The sequence below is a fragment of the Apium graveolens genome, chromosome 6, assembly GCF_009905375.1.
Source record: "Apium graveolens cultivar Ventura chromosome 6, ASM990537v1, whole genome shotgun sequence".
NCBI lineage: Eukaryota > Viridiplantae > Streptophyta > Magnoliopsida > Apiales > Apiaceae > Apium > Apium graveolens.
Genome location: NC_133652.1, coordinates 254,590,555 through 254,606,947, shown reverse-complemented (window position 1 = coordinate 254,606,947; position 16,393 = coordinate 254,590,555). Strand labels below are relative to the sequence as shown.

The window sequence follows — 16,393 nt, the reverse complement described above, 5'->3', positions numbered from 1 at the left end:
GTATAGTTGCACACACAAACAAATTAATTAGTCCATATAGAGGGCATACATGTACATTCACCATACAAGAATAAAAAATGTACCTTAAGATACATTTCTTTTTTGTACCACTCACTAATGTAGTGGTCCCATGTTTCATTCCTTAGTGCTATACATGCACATGCATGATAACAAGGAATTCCAGTTAATTCCCATTTTCTGCATGTGCATGTCTTCTTCACCAAGTCAACTACTAGTTCACCACACAGTTTCCAGCCCACTGTACAGCCCTGCAAAAATTCAACAATTGATGTTAGTTGAGGACTAGTGCAGAAATTCAACAATTTATGTTAGTTGAGGACTTACTTGTTCAACTTTTTCTGTGCACTAGGGCATATAACAAGTTCCCTATCATTCATTTTATCTCTTCTGATCTGAATCCTCCTCATGATTGCAATATGTATTTGTCTGAACATGGTTAATATGGGGAGATCCCTAAATTTCCTAATGCTTGAGTTGAACACCTCACAGTGATTGTTTACAAACATATCACTGGAGGAAGTTGTTCTAAAAGCTGACCTTGACCACTGTTCTCTTGGCTTTTGCATTAGCCATTCATAACACTTAGGTGAAATCTAACACAAATAACAACACATTAAGATATGGAATATGTTAAAATAAAGATGACAAATAAGTTAAAATATTACCTCATTCATCTCATTCATGTGAAAATTAAACTCCCAAATTGTGGAAGCCCTTGCTGTTTTCCATAACAAATGTCTGAGTGCTATGCCCTTGTGTTCCTTGTGCATATTTTGGAATAGGTGCATAACACAAAATCTGTGTTTAGCTTGGGGAACCACAGTCTCCAAAACATTGATCAAACCCTACAATATTTGGAGAAAACAAAAATAAATAACAAAATTATAGTGCCAAAGATAAATAAGAAAAAAATAAAAAAAAATGTTGTACCTTTTGCCTATCAGAAATAAATGTCCATTCCCTATCAATTAGGATCTTAATGTCTTGGCAAAGAAACTGCAAAAACCAAGTCCATGAGTTTGTATTCTCAGCCTCCACCACAGCCCATGCCACTGGATACATTCCCTCATTTGCATCAATGCCAACAGCTGCCAGGAGTTGACCACCATAGGGTCCCTTGAGGTGGCATCCATCAAGGCCCACTATCTTCCTGCAACTTTCAGAAAATGCCTTTTTGAGTGGACCTAAACACACATACATTCTCATAAACCTACCCCTTTCAACACCTGATTCTGGATTCTCAGTTAATATTTTCACTGTTGTCTCAGGAAGCACTCTCTTCAATTTATGACCATATTTCCAGACCTGACTGTATTGCTCAGAATGTGTTCCATTTATCTTCATGAGGGCCCTTGCCTTTGCTCTATATACAGCATGCTTGCTAATATGGCATTTCAGATTATTGACAATTTTTTGATGGAAGGCATTGACTGGCCAGGAGGGATTCATTCTGATCTCCTTCTCATAGTATTTTGCAATCCAAGCACTGTTAATTTGCTTCTGGTGAAAAGTAGGCATACATGTATGTTTTGGATTAAATGTCTTTATCTGGTAAGTTGAAGTCTTTCCAGCTGGTGAAGCATAAATCTTCCAGGGGCATGGAGGTTCACAAGTATATTGTACTTTCCTTCCAAAGTTCCTTGATGCCACTATAGGCCTCCTTTCCATGATTGCATGTCTTTTAACTGCCTCTCTAAAAGTTTTTGCATCTCTGAAACACATGGACAACTCAAAAACTGGACTAACATCTGCCTCATCATTGTACACAGGGTACCCTTTAGGCTCATCTTCATCAGTTGTATTCTCAGCCATTCTTTCATCATCACTACCTGCATAAACAGTGGAATGCTCACTATCAACCCCATCTAGGTCATTGTCAAACTGATCTCCTTGATGACCTTTTTCAGCATGGAATCTCTTGTCACTAGCACCTAAATCATCAACATTTTCATCAAAAACCAGGTCATCATCACTGTCATCTTTGTTGGAGTTGTCTGAGTGAAAACTTCCTTCATCACTATCCTCTGATTTAGGATAGTACATTTCATCACTCTCACCATTTGATTCATCAGCAAATTCATCACCAAATTCATCTCCAAATAATTCTCTAGCTTCCTCCTCCTGTCTAATTTCTGCTTATGTACTACATGCAAATTCAAACTCCCTAAAATTTACCTCCTCTTGGCTAAATAGATTGTCATCCTCAACTATAGGGGTTGCCTCTCTTTGTGGTTCCACAATATACTCAAAATCTACATTTGGTGTGTTTAGTTCAGGTTGGGAACTAGTTAATGGTGGGATGACAACAGCATACATTTGAACATATTGGTGGGTATTCATTGTACACATTAACATCAGCTCTTCATCATTATCCAACACAAACAGACCCCTCTCCATATCAGTCCCTAGAAACCTATACCAATATTTATGATAACCTCCACATTCCCCTAACTCATTCAACATTTGTTCAAGATCTAACATACTGATTTCATCTGCACTACAGTCATCAAAATACGCAATACTACCACCAACATAACTGTTTGGACCACTCTTCATTTCACCTCCATAGTTAAGTTTAATGGTAAAATACTCAGGGGCTGCCATAATATAACTAACATTACGACATGCAGAATAATACTTAAATTGAACATCAAAATTGAGGCTTTCACTATATCCAGATATTAATTAAATATCGAAGACAAATAACAACATTATACCTAAAGTGGAATCGAAAACCCTAAAATTGAAGTATATAAACACTGAAACAACTAAAACAAACTCTAAACATTATAAAACTCATATAAACATGATTCTCTAACAATATTAAAACCATATACACTCTAATACGAACAAACCATGATCTCGAAACATTACATAGACATACATATAAATAATATACATAGGTAACGAACTAATACCTGTGTATTGAGGACATTCACGAGGCTTATATAAGTCATGTTCTTCAGGGCTCCGTCTATATCAACCCATCTTCGTCGATTTCGGACAGCAGCAATGGATTAGGGTTTAATCCCCTTTTCTGGTGAGGATGAAGTCCGAGAAATGGAGGGAATGAGGGTATATGTTACTTTTATATTGTATTTACCAGAATATCCTTGTACTTTTAATATTAAAATGATAATTGACTAACGGAGTTAATTACAGACTAACGGAAGGGACGCGGAGCCCCCAAAACGCTCAATAATTGTGCATTTAGCCATCAAAATGGCACAATTATTGATTTAGCCATCTCCGTGCAAAATAATTATAGTACAGACCAACATACAGACCAACAAACTGCAAAAAAGTCTAGAAATTAACACAAAAGAAAGATATATAATAGCTTACATACAAGGAGACACAAGATTGTTGTTGCAAGACCTTGTGGTTGCTGTTCCACCATTAATCATCTTACTCTTCTTTATCGAATGGTTGTAGTCTGTGGCAGGACTTTGTGTTCTGTGGCAGGCCTGATTCAAGTCTTTCCAGGCGTCTGCTCTGTGGCACTTTATGGAGAGTACTGGAGGCAGCTAAAAAGCATCAGTGTTCTGCAGCTTTTAACCAACAAAAGGCTGCAGTCTTTTCGTAAACTAAGAGAAGAAGAAATTGCCCTTACGGTAGACAAGATTAGAGACTTGTCTTCAGTCTTCAGTACCTGTGGAGGTCTCCTGTAGGTCAGCATTTGGGAAGAAGTAGGGTGAAGACCAAAGTGGAAGGGAATATAAGAAGCTTTTAAAGGAGTTTCTGGAGTTACTGTGTAGTTATAGTTCCATTCCTTGATCAAGTTTCAAACTTTTTGAACATTTTCTTAAAATATCAGCAAATTCTTGCCTCCCATCTTTCAAAAACCCTATAAATTGGCTCATCTTTGAATTTTTATATCAAACGACAACTAGTCTAACTTAAAGTTTCAATCTTTATGTAATAGCAATGACTCCAAACATCTTGACTACGAGAATCTTGGAAGATATGTTTGTACCCATGTTACAAAAGTGTGTGAGCATTGCAAAATTGAAGAAAATACATGCCCAAATAGTCAAATTTTCATTGTCACAAAGCAACTTCTTGGTGACAAAAATGGTGGATATTTGTGATCACAATGGCGAGATAAATTATGTTAATTTACTCTTCAAAGAGGTGATAAATCCCAAAACCCATTTGTATAATGCAGTTATAAGAGCATATACACACAATCACTTGTATGTATTGACAGTAAATGTGTATAAGCAAATGCTATGTGAAGACTCAACTTTTCCTGATAAATTTACATACCCATTTGTTATTAAGTCATGTGGTGGACTTATAAGTCATGGGCTGGGTAAACAAGTTCACGGGCATGTGCTTAAAAATGGGCTTTTGGGTATTGTTGTGATTGAGAACTCTCTGCTCAATATGTATTTAAAATGTGACAATGTGATGGATGCACATCACCTGTTTGGTGAAATGAGGGAGAGGGATGTTATTTCTTGGAATGGGCTTATTTGTGGGTATGTTAAGTTGGGACAGATGAAAAAGGCGAAAGCCGTGTTTGAAGAAATGCCTGTAAAGTCTGTTGTAACATGGACTGCGATGATTTCTGGGTATATTCGTATTGGATGTTATGCTGATGCGTTGAATGTTTTCAGGAGGATGCAAATGGTTGGTGTTAAACCTGATTGGGTTAGTTTGGTTGCAGTTTTAAGAGCTTGTTCGCAGTTGGGAGCTCTAGAGGTAGGTAAATGGATTCATTTTTACGCGGATAAGAATGGGTTTTTGAATAAGACTTGTATATGTAATGCCTTGATTGAAATGTATGCTAAATGTGGAAGCATAAATGAAGCTTTGCTGCTGTTTAATCTTATGTGTGAGCGTGATGTGATTTCTTGGAGTACTATGATTATGGGATTATCAAATCATGGAAAAGCCAAGGAAGCAATTCAAGTGTTTCGAGGAATGGAGCGTGCAAAAGTTGAGCCTAATGCAATCACCTTTGTAGGTCTTTTATCAGCTTGTGCACATGCCGGATTACTGGATAAAGGATTAAGTTACTTTGACTTGATGAGAAACGAGTACAACATAGAGCCTGGTATTGAGCATTATGGTTGTTTAATTGATCTTCTTGGGCGTACTGGCTTCTTTGGACGCGCTCTTGAATTAGTTAAAAATATGCCTATGAAGCCCGATTCAGCAATTTGGGGTTCTTTACTAAGTTCTTGCAGGATTCACGGCAATCTTGACACTGCGGTTATTGCGATGGAGCACTTACTAGAGCTTGAACCAGATGATACAGGAAACTATGTCCTACTATCAAATATATATGCAAAACTCGGAAAATGGGATGATGTTTTAAGAATGAGAAAATTCATTAGAAGCAAGAGCTTGAAGAAAACTCCAGGTTGCAGTATGATTGAGGTTGACAATACAGTTCAAGAATTTATATCAGGTGATGATTCAAAGCCCTTTTCAAATGATATTTATTGGATGCTGGAGCTTATAAATCTGCAAGACAAAGACAAGGCTGACAATGAGGGCAAGATTACTCTGCAAGATTAGATTTGAGTAGCAGTCTGGTATTCAATTTCTGCTAATGTGCTAATAAGGTCGAACTTCAACAATCTAGTGTTATGAATATTCTGTACAACTTAATTTTTCAGAGGCACTTAGGCCACTTGAAGCTTTTAAATGTTAGCCTACCAGTCCTATTCAAGGGTTAATGAAAAGAAGGCTGCTCATCATCTGTTTCTACAATTTTCCTTTTTGAATAATAATGAGGCAAAGCTCCTTAAGAAGACATGCATCAGAAAGGTGATACTGATCAACAGTGATGTAATATGATTATATGACGACGATAGAAATGATACTTGTAGTGAGAATGGTAGTGTGTGGAAGCCCTCTGACAAGGAAAATAACAAACCTGGAAACAGCAAGTATGTGTACATTTGATTTGTAATGATTATAAATTTACATCAGGATCCAACAAGATGTTAATTTTTGGTTTTTTGTGGTCTCCCACTTGTACTGATATAGAATGGTGAAACTGTGAGCAATGTGCATCGAGAAAGTGATGATGATAATGTTGACAAGAGGGGAGTTGAGTATGATGCTTGTAGTGAGGACGGACGTTCCTGGAACTCCTCTGACCAGGAAAGTAACTGCCCTGGAAACAGCTACCATGCTACATATGCCCGCAGGGGACTCGCTTCTCACGACCAAGGGGTTAGCTGTGGTTGACAACAGTCCTACTCAAGAAAATAGGTAAAGAAAATTACGGAGTAAATCTTGACATTCTGTTATGATTTTTAAACGGAGGATTAGCTTACTTGATTTCTTAATTTGTTGAGAACATACTCTTGATTAATATATTAGCATTACGTTTCATGGTAAAAAATGATAAGATAGTAGTAAAGCTTGCTAAAATGTATATTCAGATTTGCTTTGTTTAGTTATTGCTCAGATTACAAAATATGAAGTGTTGCGTTAAATGTAGTGTTAAATAAAATAAAATTGTGGACTTTGAGGTGAACCTGGTGGAGGAGAAGGGTTTTGCTAAAAAAGGAGAATTGAGGGAGGGCTTAAGGATTCTGGATAGGGGTTTGAGGTAAAAATTGTCTCCCGAAACGGAAAGGCTTGTAAACTAGGATGATAAAGATTATGAATTTGAGGAGAAGAAGGTGGTTGTTCTAAAAGGGGTAAACCAAGATGATCTCATGACATATGGAATTTGAGGAACAGGAGGAGCTTGGTTGTTCTAAAAGGGCGTATACTAGATAATGCTGCTGCTAAATTGCTTGATTCGTTTTGGGAAAAAAAGGGTCAGCCTGCCTCCCGTTATTTCATGTCTCTATCAATTTCTCCTATTTTCTACCCTATTATTATTCACTAGTATCGTAATATTTCTTCTTCATACTCTAGTCCACATCGTTGCTTCTCCTGCTTTAAAACTAAAACATTTTCAAGCCTGTGTTGTTCAACCAGCAACAAATTCATTTTATTTTTGAAATGCAATGCAGAAACGCCATCCTTTTTACAAAGGTACTCCGGTAGTAAGAAAGAATACAGAGGCCGCCGGTCAGGCTGGTCGAGTACAACGATATTGGGTTCGTCGATTTAGTTGAGTGAAAGGAATTAGATTTATACAGATAAGAAGAAGGTTGTTGTAAAATACTAACTATAGAGAGCCGTTTCTCGGATTTGAAATACCCTTGCAAAATTTAAAAAAAAAATGTCCTTATAATTAAAAATAACAAAGTATATAAAAATAATAAAAATTAACTAAAATTTGTAATTTATAATAAAATTAAAATACATTTAAAATTTTTGAAAATTATCACAAGTACATAATTAATAAAATACAATAAATTACTTATAAACAAAAAATAATCACATAAAAACCTAATTTTATATATTAACGAATTTAAATTTGTGTATAAATATTAATTATTTAATTTTATTTATTTTAAAATTAACTTTTTCCTTTAAATATGTAAATATTAAATATAATTGTAATTTAGAATAAATTAATCGCATAAATATGAAAAAAAATGACAGAGTGTATGTTGTCATCATGAAACCGAGTAATCATTAAAACTTGTAGTCTAAACTATTTATAAAAATAAATATATTTTTTTACATATTTTGCTTATAATTAACTTTTTTTTATAGAATTTTTGTGACTTATTTAAATTTTTGGATTTATAATTTTTTATTTTGCTCAAGATAATAATGTATAATTATTTAACATTTTTTCAACTTTTATCCATTCGCACACTTATACTTATTTTTTCCCGACCAAGGTATATATATTATATATGACATCTAAAAAAATGTGCCCCCAATTTTTTGGGCCCTATTCCGTCGATCACTTCGTACACCCTCAAACACGGCTTTGTAACTATATTATAATAATAGCTAAATTAAATAAAAGGGGTGGAGAGGTGATAAAGAAAAATGTAAGCAAAGAAAAGATTGTTGCCGGCGTATTTTTCATTCAGGAGTGCATGGCTTTTATAGGTAATGCAAGTAATAAGATATTAATTGCTTGTATACAATTTCAAATGCTAGTTTATATCTCTACTATTTCAATTTCACAATATTGATCATGTGTGACAATCACATTATAATACTCCCCTTTGATTGTCATTATGGATCATAGATTAACTCACTAAAATCTTGTTAAAAAAATCAGTGGGATAAAAACTTTGACGAAGCAAAAATAGTATAATCTCCCCTTGAAAAAATTAATCATTCTCTGAAGTTTTGTTGTAACAAATCTTTATGTCGTCGCATTCCAATGCTATGTCGCGACTTCCCAAATGTTGAATTCGGTAATAATTTCGTGAATAAATCTGCAAGACTAACGCATGATCGAATTTGTTGTATATCAATTTCACCATTATTTTGAAGCTCATGAGTGTAGAAGAATTTTGGTGAAATGTGCTTCGTCTGGTCTCCTTTGATATATCCTTCCTTGAGTTGATCAATGCATGTAGTATTGTCCTCAAACATGACAGTAGGACTTCTTGTGATGTCCGGTAATCCACATGATTCTTGAATATTCTTGACGATAGACCGCAACCAAACACATTCTCTACTTACTTCATGAATTGCAATGAGTTCCGAGTGATTTATTGAGGTTGTCACTGTAGTTTGCTTCGTGGATTTCCTGGAAATGGCTGCACCGCAATATGTAAATACATATCCAGTTTGTGATTTTCCAAAATGAGGATATGAGTTCCGAGTTCCGAGTATGTCTCTTTATAATCAATGTTAAGCCTTTGAGAAAACCCTTGTACTACAAGTCGGGCTTTATATCTCATAATTTCATTGTTTTCATTTTGTTTTCTTATGAATACCCATTTATTCCCAACAGGGTTCACACCAATTAATGTTTGGACAACAGGCCCAAATACTTCTCTTTTACGCAATGAATTTAATTTTATTTAGACTGCATCTTTTGGCCAGTCTTTTCTTCGACGGCATTCATCCACACTTTGTGGTTCAGGATCAGAATTTATGTCGACATCCAATGATGTGGAATACATTATTACATCATCGATTATTGCTTTACTTCGATCCCATAATTTCATATCATGCACATAATTTATTGAAATTTTATGATTGTTTAATCATGTATCTTTAGGGACTAGAATCTCTTCAGGAAATAATACCACTTTAGGGGTATTTGCTTCTTCTGGAGCATGTGCCACTTCAGGGATAATTTTCTTTATTTTTCATTTTCGTGGTGCAACATCTTTTGCACCGACCGGTCTACCACGCTTTAGGCGTGGCTTTGATTCTATAACCAATTCTTTTGTATCTGATTTTATAATTGGTATATTTATTCTAGCTGGAATGTTTACTGCAGGTATATGAAATTTAGTTATATTTCTAGAATCATTAAATGCGTCAGGCATTTGGTTTGTGATATTTTGCATATGGATAATTCTTTTAACTTCAAGATCGCATTGACCGGTAAGTGGATCTAGAAAATATAATCCTGATGCATTTCATGTTATGTCAGGATTAACTTTATTTGAATGTTTATCTCTCCCCAAGGGAAAAACATAAACTCATCAAAATGACAATCTGCATATTTGCGGTAAATAAATCTCCGGTTAGAGGCTCCAGATATCTAATTATAGATGTGAAATCAAAACCAACGTAGATACTGTAGGATTTCGAGCACATAAACGCAACGGAAACAGTAATTAAAAACGTAAAAAAAAACAGAATTTTTGAAACCCACCGCAGGATCCATACGAAAAATATATATTTAATTTGTAGATCAGATTGTTTACCTTAAGAAGCTCTACCAATTGGTTGACTAATGCAGATCCAAAACTTGTTCAATCACCACGCATCTCGCTCTCGCGATCTACGCTCTATCGGTATCCACACGAATGCTTGAACTCAAGGATTGGATGTGTACTAGCACAAACTCGTTTCTTCTCGCTCTCTCCATCTTCTCCCTTGGTGGCTAGGGTTTTAGTAAAAAACTTGCTTCCAAAATCAGCCACACAAGAGATATTATATAGAGAGTATAAAAACAAATTATAACTCTTAACTAATTAGGAGTTATTATTAATTCGAAATTTCTATTTGTATTATAAATAAGTCTCACTTAATTATTTAACAAATAAATTTCATAATTAATATTAGTAAATCCGAATATCAATATTTATCTAATTAATTAAGTCATACTTAATTAATATTATAAATAATTCGAATTACTTTAATATAATTTAAATCCAATTTAAATTAAATAATCCTTCAAGCATTCTTAGTGTGTGACCCTATAGGTTATTATTACGTTGGCAATAAATTTTAAATCTAATTTAAAATCGTAAACAATGAGCGACATCTAGTAATACATCATTGCTACCCAAGTAATAATAATTGAATCGGTGATCGATTAAACCTTTTGTGAATAATGTACAACGTAATATAATCCCTTTACCCAAATATTATAGATTAAACTAGAGGCATGTAATGTTTCATCCTCATCATAGTTTAATCCAAGTTTCCTTGATCAGTGAGTAGACTATCATATCATATCAACATTTGAGCGTGGCCACGCATTTCATAGTCTCTCTCACACAAGAGGCCAATAATATCACTCCTAAAATAGGAGGGTTAAATCCCATCTAGATCATTCATATTTCTCATACGATTCATAATATACCCAATGTCCACTTTTATCATTACCCGGTCAAGGATAACTTTTAATGGAATCAATGTATATTAATTCTCGTATAGAAATATAATGACTTCAGGTCTAAGGACCATTACATCATTATCACTGTGAGAATTACTTATGACACAACAGACATGTAGAATCTCACATTGGGTCTGTCTAGCACCATGTACATATACATCTGCCTGTGTTTTTGACTTTAGTATCACTATACCTATGATCAATGAGTTGTGATCATCAGTCAACAAACACACCAGCCTTAATGCATTATTATTATCCTTTAATAATAATACTCGAATAGGGACCTTTAGGAATATTGATACTATTCTTATAATCTCATTTCTAAGTCACGTACTTAGAGATATAGAATTGCATATCATATTCCAAGGACATTTATTAATCTAACATTTATATCGCGGTAAATTAAGAATTAATAAATTATAAATAGAATAATCGATAGAACATAAACATTAATAATTCTAATGTCTTAAACTAAAACATCATAGTGTTGTCTTTAGGGCACAAACACTAACAATCTCCCACTTGCACTAGAGCCAATCACCCATATATCTAATACTCATGGAACTAGTATGACCATCCTACTTCTGTTGCGACAAAGCCTTAGTCAGTGGGTCTGCAACATTATCATTACTATGCACTTTACATTTATATCTCCTTGATCATTAATCTCATTAATAAGGTGATATCGCCTAAGGACATGCCTAAATAGTCTCCTTGGTTGTTTCAAAAAATATCAATATATTCGGCATCCTTTATAGAATCATCAATGTTCTTGCTGTGAACTATTCTAGCTAACATCACTTATATTTAGACAAAACACAAACCAGACATAGACACATAATCATCCTTGTCTATCCAGAAATTAGGTTAAGAAACTAGTATCAATGTAACCCTTTACAACCGGTTCCCTATCTTCTCCGTACACCAAAAATAAATCTTTAGTCCTCTTTAAGTACTTAAGAATATTCTTGAAAATTATCCAGTGACCCTCATCTGAATTAGACTGGTATCTGCTCGTCATGCTCAAAGCATACGAAATATTAGGATAAATATATATCATTGTACACATTATAGATCCAATTGCTAAAGCAGATGGAGCTTTCTCAAACATCCCTTATCATCTAATGATTTAGGGGGGCAATTATCTTTTGAGATCACTATGCCATGAGACATCGAAACATATCATTTCTTTATCTCCTGCATCCTAAAATAATGCAATATTTTATCAATGTATGTACTCCGAATACGTCGACTAATCTCCTAGATCTATCTCTATAAATCTTGATCCCTAATATATAGGTAGCATCACCTAAGTCCTTCATCGAGAAATTATTTCCCAACCAAGTCTTAACAGCCTGTAGAGAAGGTATGTCATTCCCTATTAGTAATATGTCATCTACATATAGTACTAGGAATGCCACGTGGATCCCACTAACCTTCTTGTAAACACATGGTTCATCTTCATTTTGAATAAAGCCAAATTCTTTGACTGTTTCATCAAAACGACGATTCAATCTCCTTGAGGCTTGCTTCAATCCATAAATAGATCGAAGCAACTTACAGACCATCTTCGCAAACTTGGGATCGACAAAACCCTCAAGTTGTATCATGTATACATCATCTTCAAGCCTCCCATTTAAGAAAGCGGTTTTGACATCCATTTGCCAAATCTCATAGTCGTAGTAAGCAGTTATTGCTAGCAAAATCCTGATGGAATTGACCATAGCAATTGGTGAAAAGGTTTCATCACAGTCAATACCATGAACTTGTTTGAAACCTTTTGCCACCAGTCGCGCTTTATAGGTCTGTAATTTACCATCCATGTCAGTTTTCTTCTTCAAAACCCACTTGCACCCTATAGGTTTTACCCCTTCAGGTGGATCAACTAAAGTCCATACTTTATTTTGATACATGGATTCCATTTCGGATTTCATGGCCTCTAGCCATCTCTCGGAGTCTGGACTGTTCATAGCATCTTGGTAGGTAAGAGGCTCATCATTATCTATGAGCATCACATCATCATCTTGAGTCAAGAGAAATCCATAATATCTCTATGGCTCATGACGAGCCCTAGTAGATCTACGAATAACCTGTGTTTCCGGAGCATGAACATCTTGATGTACTTCCTGCCCATTTTCCAACTCTGGTTCAATATTATTTTGTACAACTCGATCTTCATCGAGATCTATAGTCCTCCCACTAATTTTCTTTGAAAGTACCTCTCTTTCAAGAAATACAGCGGTTCGAGCAACCAACACTTTGTTCTCGGTAGGATTATAGAAACTATACCCTTTAGTTTCTTCAGGATATTCCACAAAATAACATCTATCTAATTTTGGTCCAAGCTTGTCAGAGGCTAAACATTTTACAAACGCTTCACATCCCCAAATTTTCATAAATGATATGCTATGACGTTTATCAGTCCATATCTCATACGGAGTATTTTGAACCGCTTTAGTCGGAACTTGGTTAAGTGTATATGCAGCCATTTCTAGAGCATAACCCTAGAAACTGAATGGAAGATCCGCTTGACTCATCATCGATCGCACTATGTCCAACAAGGTACAATTTCTTCTCTAAGAATCTCCATTCCATTGAGGTGTTCCAGAAAGAGTAAGTTATGATACACTATCACACTCATTCAAGAAACTCTTGAAATTGAGGTTTAAGTATTCTCCTCCACGATCTGATCGTAAAACTTTTATACTTTTCCCTTGTTTTCTTTTCTACTTCGGCCTTATATTCTTTGAACATTTCAAAAGAATCGGATTTGTTCTTCATAAGAACCACATATCCATATCTACTGAAATCATCAGTAAATGTTATGAAGTAGTATAAGCCCCCTTTCCATCATACGCATTCGACCACATACATCATTATGTATAAGTCATAATCGTTCGGTGACCCTTTCACCTGATAAGGTAAAAGAACCTTTAGTCATTTTTCCAATGAGACAAAGTTCGTCTCTTCCGTATGATTCAAAATCAAACTTATCCAAGTATTCATCTATATGTAACTCAGAAATGCGTTTCTCATTAATATGGCTTAACGACAATGCTAGAGATAATGTTTGATTTGAGTCAACTTAGAACATATAAATTGTTAACTAATTGTGCAATATTATAAGTCTTATTATTGAAATAGAATAAACAACTATTATTTATTTAATTAAAATGAAAACCTTTCTTGTCCTTACAAGAAATTGACTTAATGTATCCCCTAAAGGCAGGCACGTAATAACAATTTATCAAGTTCTCAATCACGCCTATATGGGCAAAATTAGGTATCAAGTTCCTTCAACTAGAGCAACAACTTTTGCTCCAATTCTAACCCGATACCTGAAGCTTGACCATTGCTAGTCTTCTTCTTTAGATCTTCCAAACAAGCTCGATAATTTAACTTCTAATCATCCGGTTATTTCCACAAGAATGACAATCATCTCCTTTAGCAACACCACTATCAGGCTTCAAAAGCCCTTTAGGATTGGACTTTGGTTTGGCACTGAATGAGATCAAATCTTCACCTTGCCTGTCCACTTTCCTTTCCCATTTGAATTCCATATGTACATCATCAATATGGATGTAATTCATTCATTTACCGTGTTATTTTCAGCAGTTCTAAACATGCTTAACAACTCAGTGAGTGTTCTGTCTATCTCATTCCTTTTGTTCTTAACAAACTAAGAATATAAGTTGTTCAAAGATTGTTTGATCAAATCAAGCTGAGTCTCTAGACTATTCTTGAAACCCAAAATATCAAGGTACATACACATATCATCTTTAGAACATGTGGTCCCACCGGATATCATTCTCCCATTATCTCAAAGTATGGTGCCTTAATATTGTCAAATCTTTCTGACGAGCCTATTCTTCAAACATCCTTTGAAGGTGCTCAATCATATCATAAGCATCATTATGCTCTTGTTGCTTCTAAAGCTCAGCACTCATAATTACAAGCATGAGACAAGAAACATCAGTTGCATAATCAATTTGCTTCTGGTAAGCATTTTGTTCAGCACATGTTTCATTCTCAGCTAGAAAAAATAAGGGAGGGGGTTTGAGTGACATCCTTTAACCTGAGGACAATCCTCAAGTTCCCGTGTCAATTGAGGAAATTATTTCATGTCAGCTTGTCCTTCTCAGGGACTATTACATAGAGAAGTTATTTGTGTTATTTGTCATTTGATATCTACAATATTAAAGTGCATAAAATGACTTAGTCTACAGATGATCATTAAATTATGTTCAAGTGATTATTCATATATATATATATATATATATATATATTCACAATATATATCTCCCACTATTTTTATCAAATCAATAGCCCTAACTATTAATTCAGAAAAACTATCTTCTATATCCTTTCTAGTGAGCCAAGATCCATATTTCACCACGCGTTAGGTCAGCTTTGGCTTTTCTCCTAAAACATGATTATTTAGGTAGACAACATTTGTCAATTATATCAACAATATAACTCTTGGATAGCTTGGTGGAACAACATTTGTTCATACTTATCTAATAAATCTCGCCAAACTTTATGCCTCTAAGTTCACAATCCTATTGTGGTAACTTAGTAAAGTCAAACCCAATAGTCAAAAAGTATCAATATACTTCAACACATCTCCCACGATAGATAGGAGTACTTCGCTTTGGCGAACCCACTCCTGGTCGATCTTGGGGTTAACGCATTGGACTCATTGGAAGGCATCTGATCAACTTAATATTAACTTTAGGGTTTTGTTAATTTTAAAACGATCATGATCCCATCATAAAGAGATTCCCAATTTTTCCTTGAATAAAATACTTCAAATCAATATTCGTCAATGGTTTGATTTCCAGGTAGTGAGGGAGTCACAACGGTCTCGCTTAAAACCCACAACCTTACAAGTTTAATGAACTTGCTTTTAACAAAATCGCCCCATGTCAGAAATAAAGAAAATTTGTATTTTATTCTGTGTTTCATAAACACGAGAATCTCATAATCGTTTGTTCATTTTAAAATCTTGAGTCGTTACAGATTTTATCTTGTTTAGAAAGCATGGCATGGGTGTTTGATCTAATTCATACATCCTTAATCTAATTAAGCATGCATCTTTATAAACTACTCTACACATACATTCATCATATGCTCATATATATGTAAAGTGCAATAAATAAATGTGGTTGGTTATGGCTTTATCCTATGTGACCTTCATCAAGCTAATGACAAAGATCTAGGTCAATCTAAGGTGAAAAATAAACACAGACTAACTATTACATGTCTTCTTTCTTGTATTGCTTCCTTGGATGGCCTCCATGTGAGATTACCCTTCCTTGATCTTCAAATCTTCATGTCTTCATGTACATTACACGAATGAAAAATAAAAACTAATCTAATGTACTTACAATAAGAACTCGAGTTACATTCGAGATTTAATAATTACAAGATCAAACGACATGCAAGCCGTATTTAAAAAACCAAAACCATTATCCTAAGGTCATAAGTCATAACCATCCACCATGCTCAATTAACACATACTAACATGTTAAAACACATAATATGATCTTAACATATCATACCCATCATGATCTAATCATAAAAACCAAATATAGCAAAAATCAGAAAAATCAGAAAAATCGAAATTAAATCTGATAACATTAAATCGCAGATTACAGGGTCTAAACGACGTCAAACGCCTTA

General features: G+C 34.7%; 1 protein-coding gene across 1 annotated transcript; it reads left to right on the top strand.

Annotated features, from left to right (window-relative positions):
* Nucleotides 1-3,334: 3,334 nt before the first annotated feature.
* On the top strand, nucleotides 3,335-6,342 carry LOC141668952 (pentatricopeptide repeat-containing protein At2g20540). The gene is made up of 2 exons (XM_074476020.1): nucleotides 3,335-5,924; nucleotides 6,025-6,342. The coding sequence occupies exon 1, from the start codon at nucleotides 3,949-3,951 to the stop codon at nucleotides 5,548-5,550; it is 1,602 nt and encodes a 533-aa protein (XP_074332121.1). The 5' UTR covers nucleotides 3,335-3,948; the 3' UTR covers nucleotides 5,551-5,924; nucleotides 6,025-6,342.
* The last annotated feature ends 10,051 nt before the right edge of the window (nucleotides 6,343-16,393 follow it).

Bases quoted from the DNA above. Each gene is read 5' to 3' on its own strand.
- LOC141668952 (XM_074476020.1), top strand. From the start codon at position 3,949: ATGACTCCAAACATCTTGACTACGAGAATCTTGGAAGATATGTTTGTA.